A 5,412-nucleotide genomic window follows, 5' to 3' on the forward strand; every position below is an offset into this window, starting at 1 on the left:
GTAGGAGGCTGGGGGACTGAAGGACGCCTGAGTGTCGATCCAATCTGGAACACGACATCATGGAGCCTGCTCTGAGGGACAGCAGGAGGAGCGCAGGCTGGTAGTCAAGAACGCAGGTGACTTTGCATCTGTCACGCCACCTCGCTGCGCCTTAGTAAAATGAGAGAGCTGGACTGGATCATCTCTCGGGTTCCTCCCCTCTCTCCAACAATTATTCTAAATGGGAAGAACTCAACCAGTTTGTTGATTTTAAAAGCATTTATTTAGTGCCATTTGTTTCCATGCTGGGTTCTGGGCAAGGGGCTAGAAAAGTTGACTTTCACACATAACCCTAGTGAACTACATACAACATATACAGAAGCAGTGCAGATGTCCCACGAAACAGACAATGGTCAGTCACACAAACGATCCCCTGGAGCCAGAGGGGGCCGGGTCCCCTGAGGGCGGCCCAGGTGGGGCCTGAGACAGGCAGCTTCACCCATCTGGTGGTTCAAGTGTCCAACACTTCTATCTTGCCTCTCCTTCCTCCTGGTTTAGGAAGCTTAATATTCTCCACAGTGACCTCTCCAGTTATGCTGTTTTCATCCTCGCATTCGGAACTCTCTCCTGAACTGAGGTCTTCAGAATCAGAGCTGCTCACCTCCACCACCGCCACGTCCTGGAAGATGGATCACAGCCAGCCACCAAGGTCACAAAAAGGATCTTTCCCTCTGACCCTGGGATCCCCTCCCTGGACATCCCAGAACCCCCAAAAATGTCACCATCAAGTTAAACAAAACGAAAAACCGAGGGCTAGCATTTCAGAAATGTTCTTATCTTAGGAGCACTCTGTATGTGCAAAGACCTGGAAACTGAAATGCCCCAACGTTGTGAGAAGCCTTATAAACCAAGGCATCTCTACGTAATGGAAGACCTTGCCTTTCAAAGTGAAGAACACAAGGGATTATAAAGATGTCTGCAAAGGCTGACGTGAAATAATGCCAAGCAAAGAAGGGAGACCAGGCAGCGTATGCGCTGATGACTAGAGGAAAAGAAGCCGCTGCAAACAAACAGCCAAAACACACGGGCCAAGGCAACAAATAGGTTCAGAAAGGGAATAACTAACAAGCTGTGAGGACTCACCATCTGCAGAATTCATATTTTAGTATAAATAGTCAATAAACGTGTATCTGTGTTTAGTGTCATTTAGAGATAACTGCATCAGGCTTTTTTTGTAATCATGCAGACAGAAAGCCCGCTTCAGTATAATTTCCTAATTACAATACAGAAATCAGCGCTTGGTCTAACTTATCTCCAAGCCTGACACCGACCTTACACAAACAGCCAATGCTTCGGCATGAACCTTAAAAGTGCACCGACGTGCACGAGGCTTCTGGCTGCGCCCTCATTTTGGAGAGGGAGAAGCCAACACTAGTGAGGCCAAGGGGCTCCCTTCGCCTTCACAGACACCGCGGTGGGATTCGAATGCAGGCCCTCCTGTCCACAAAAAGCAGGGAGCTCTCTGTCTCTACGAATCAGAGGGCCCAACCCCAAACACAACCACAAATCTCTGTACTTCAATCAAAGAGGGGCTTCCAAAGCCACCAAGCACAATGGGCCTGCTGCACAAGAACCAAGGCACGCCAAGTACTCTTACCATTTCTATGGTTTTTTCCTGGGAGTCATCTACGTTTTCAATATTGAACAGGCCTGGAGGCCCTGACGCCATTTCCTCTCTTAGTTTTTTGTTTGCCTGTTCGATGTGAGGTAGGAAGTTCTTTACTCTTTCTAAAACTAGAGGAGGGAAAAAAGTAGCGTAAGGGCTGTGTGTATAATAAATGAAATGAGTGGTGACTTACGACTTTACTACTTGCCCAAACCTCACAAGCTCAAATCCTGTCTCTTTCAGAACTCTCTTAGAATTTAAAGATGTCATAAAATATTTATTATTAAAAATATAACTTTCTTTCTCATTTTAAGAGTGGAATTCCAAGTACCTACTATGAGCCAAGTACTAGGGATACAAAGATAAAATCCCTCTTCTGCCTCCAAGAAGCTTATATTCTATTGGGAAAACAAAATGTACACAGATAAGAAAAATAAAAGAGACAGACAAAGTACGTACAATGGGACAAGACAGAGAAGGTTAAGTTTTCTCTAAAGACTCATAGAGACAATCTTCAATTATTCAATGAGCTTTGAAGTAAAAATCAGGATAAATCTATTCTTTGAAGCCCAAAACACTACAAGTCAGGATAAGCACATTTCTAATTTATTTCCAGAGGTTAAAAATGATTAGATTAAGGAGACAATGAAACATCCTGGTGAGACAGACAAGGATATAGAACCTGGAGTCAGGAAAAGCTTTGGGATGCGGCTAAAATCAGAGTTTTCTTACTGTACTGACCCATCAACAATGAGGCTCATTGGTTAGCTCCATTAGCTGCGGTTAATTAACCTGGGGGTGAGCTCGCTTCTCATCCTGGCACCAAGTAGGTGCATTTTAAAATGCTTCACTGTTGAGTGATTTACAAACACATGTGAAAACCCAATTCATTCTACTTTCCCCTTCCACCTGCAATGTCCCGGCCCTGTCCACAACCATCTTTCAAAACCCTGCTCAACTCTCACCTTCTCCAAGCCCTTCGCCTTCTTCGAGAGGAACAAGGGAATGTAAGATCCTGGAGGGACGTGAGTTCTAAAGATGGCCTCGTCTAATGAGGCGCTTACAATGGAAGTTAACTTGGGGGTTTACAGCTGTTTTGAGAAAATTAAGTCTTACTAAAAAGTAAACCCCGACCATCAATACAAGCAACTAAACTTGCTTAATAGCTGTTGACATTTCACTTAATTAATTCCAAAGCATCAAGTCTCCCAAGAGTTCTTTGGTCACTCTTAAGTCATCCCTAGAATTCCATCTCATTCACTTCGCCTCTGGCCTGGTTGGTCACAGGGCATCCTCCATTCTGCTGGCTTGGCTTTTTCAATTCACAATAGTTAAAATCAATTGGAAACAAAGTGGGTGCCAAAAGACTGAGGTCAAGCTATGACATGGCAGGACTGGAATCCTACTATGCTGGAAGAAATGGCAAATATGAGAATGCAGAGAAAATCTGGAGGATATGGACTTGGGAAGGACTTTTAAACACACATACAGAGAGCTGAAGCCTGTGAAATTAAGCTTGGCCACAATGAATAGGTGAGAAAATGTGGCCCCCTACTCTCTTTGCAGAGATGGTGGACCACTGAGTATGGAATGCTGCATACACTGTTGGGCTCTCTTGATTGCGTTCTGGGAAGAATGTATTTGGAAATAAAGGTGGTATAAAAACAAAATATCAAAGAAAAAATTTTAAGACAAGAAAAAAATTCAATTTGTAGGAACAAAATGGATGCTTACCAATTGGGGAATGGCTGGACAAATTTTAAGTATATTAACGTTAATAAAGATTTATTCCATGAGAAATAACAAATATGAGAAATTCAGGAAAACATGGAAGGCTTGCATGAACTGATGCAGAGTGAAACAGGGTGGACCTGAGAAGTATATGACGACTACACTTTTATTTACACACTGCCAATAAAAGGAATACTAAACAAAACTGAATTGTGTGTGATTAGACCATGACCAATTAAGGCCCTGGAAACAGAGAAGAGCAAATGCCCTGCCCGCCTTTCCTTGGAGAGGTGGGCAGCTATGGGTACAAAATATAGTCATCAAGTCAGCTGGTTTTGCCTTATTGGCTTTTTTTTCTTTGTTACAAAAAGAGGTGGGAGGAGTGTCAGGGTCTGAAAATGACTATAATATAAAAAGAAAAAACATCAATAAAACTAGTCTTTTAAATAAATCAGGAGATGATATGGATGAAACAGGATATAATTATTATTTAAAGTTAGAAATCACATTTTAAAGACAATTGTTAAATAGTTTGGAGCTGGTGAATTTATCTATTATTGTGTATTTACCTGAATTCTGTTACTAAGTTTAGAGTAAAATTTGTTAAAGAAAAAAGAAAGTTAATTTATACATGCCAGCTTTGGACAGCAGGGTGGGGAAGGCGGCTGTTTGTCTCAATACATGGTTAAGTTTGTGAGAGACAGCTTATACATGTATCTCTCTCCAAGATGTAGCATGAGGCCTTGCAATTAAGAGCTTAATAAACATTCATTATGAGTGTGTCAGTGTGCATGGATGGGTGTGGTGGACATGGAAGGGTGGATATTAATGCTCAAGTCTACAAGTGCATATGTTTCTGGCTGGGGGATCAGAGGGGTGGTTGAATATAGTCTATTACTGTGGAACAATGAAAAAGACTTCCTGGAATCCTGACTGTGATGTTTTAATTCTATTAAAACCCTACCTGCTGCACTATTGGTCATACATGTAAAAAATCAAATGTTATGGGGAGAAGCGCTTTTTAAGGCAGTTACATGTCCTTCACAAAAACTGCATCCTTAGGACGCAATATTATTACCTGCCCCATCTCCATCTCCTTCTGCCATCTGCCTCATATACAACCAGAAGACATGAAACAAATCAAATGTATGACTTAGGAACAAGGCAAAGAACATTTCATGCTGCCCATCCCAGAGAAACAAGCACCCCAAGAGTGCCTCCTTCCCCCTACCAACAAAAAAAGGTCCTATTTGGGTCTCCCCATGATGCCCTGCACCAGCTTTGAAAAGCTACATGGCACGTTTTTCTAAATCAATCCGCTCCTCCTTTCCTACACCTCAGCAAGATTCCTTTCTGGATCCAAACAGAATCCTTCATAAGATTCTGAGGTTAATTTGGGTATTTATCATAGTCAGAATGACTTGGTTGCTCAAAGTTGTTCTAAAAACTATACCGCTCTTACTGTACACAGCGTTCTCTGGATTCTGCTCAGGCCACTCTCCATGACTTCGTCATATTCCACCACGAATATGTACCACAACTTGTTTAGCCATTCCCCAAGTGACGGGCATCCCCGAAACTGCCGGTTCTCTGACACCACAAAGATTTGGACTTAGGCAGCAAGATGCTGCCCACATTCAGAGAAACAGATGATGGGAGGAAAAAAGCACAGTACAGTCTTAAATATGTGTGTGTGAGTGTATATGTGTGTACATATATATAGATATGTATATGTGTGTCTACATATGTATATATCTATATGTGTGTATATGTGTACGGTTATAGATATCTATGTACGTCTACATGTCTATATATGTATGTTTACAGATATCTATGTATATGTGTCTACATATGTATATATCTATCTATATGTGTGTATATGTGTATGGTTATAGATATCTATGTATGTCTACATATGTCTATATATGTATGTTTATAGATATCTATGCATATGTGTGTCTATATACATATCTATGTATGTGTATGTTTATAGATATCTATGTGTGTTTACATATGTACATATCTATATGTACATG

General features: G+C 41.5%; 1 protein-coding gene across 1 annotated transcript in view; it reads right to left on the reverse strand.

The window, feature by feature from the left end:
- Nucleotides 1-239: 239 nt before the first annotated feature.
- CUNH12orf45 (chromosome unknown C12orf45 homolog) overlaps nt 240-5,412 on the reverse strand; it is an 8,281-nt gene continuing 3,108 nt past the window's right edge. The window contains exons 4-5 of the mRNA XM_027871992.1: nt 1,637-1,773; nt 240-658 (exon numbers count right to left, since the gene is read on the reverse strand). Coding sequence (XP_027727793.1) covers nt 491-658; nt 1,637-1,773 — 305 coding nt within the window. The 3' untranslated portion in view covers nt 240-490. The remainder of the gene's footprint in view (nt 659-1,636; nt 1,774-5,412) is intronic.

The sequence above is a fragment of the Vombatus ursinus genome, unplaced genomic scaffold, assembly GCF_900497805.2.
Source record: "Vombatus ursinus unplaced genomic scaffold, bare-nosed wombat genome assembly UNPS02003292.1, whole genome shotgun sequence".
In the NCBI taxonomy this organism is placed as follows: domain Eukaryota; kingdom Metazoa; phylum Chordata; class Mammalia; order Diprotodontia; family Vombatidae; genus Vombatus; species Vombatus ursinus.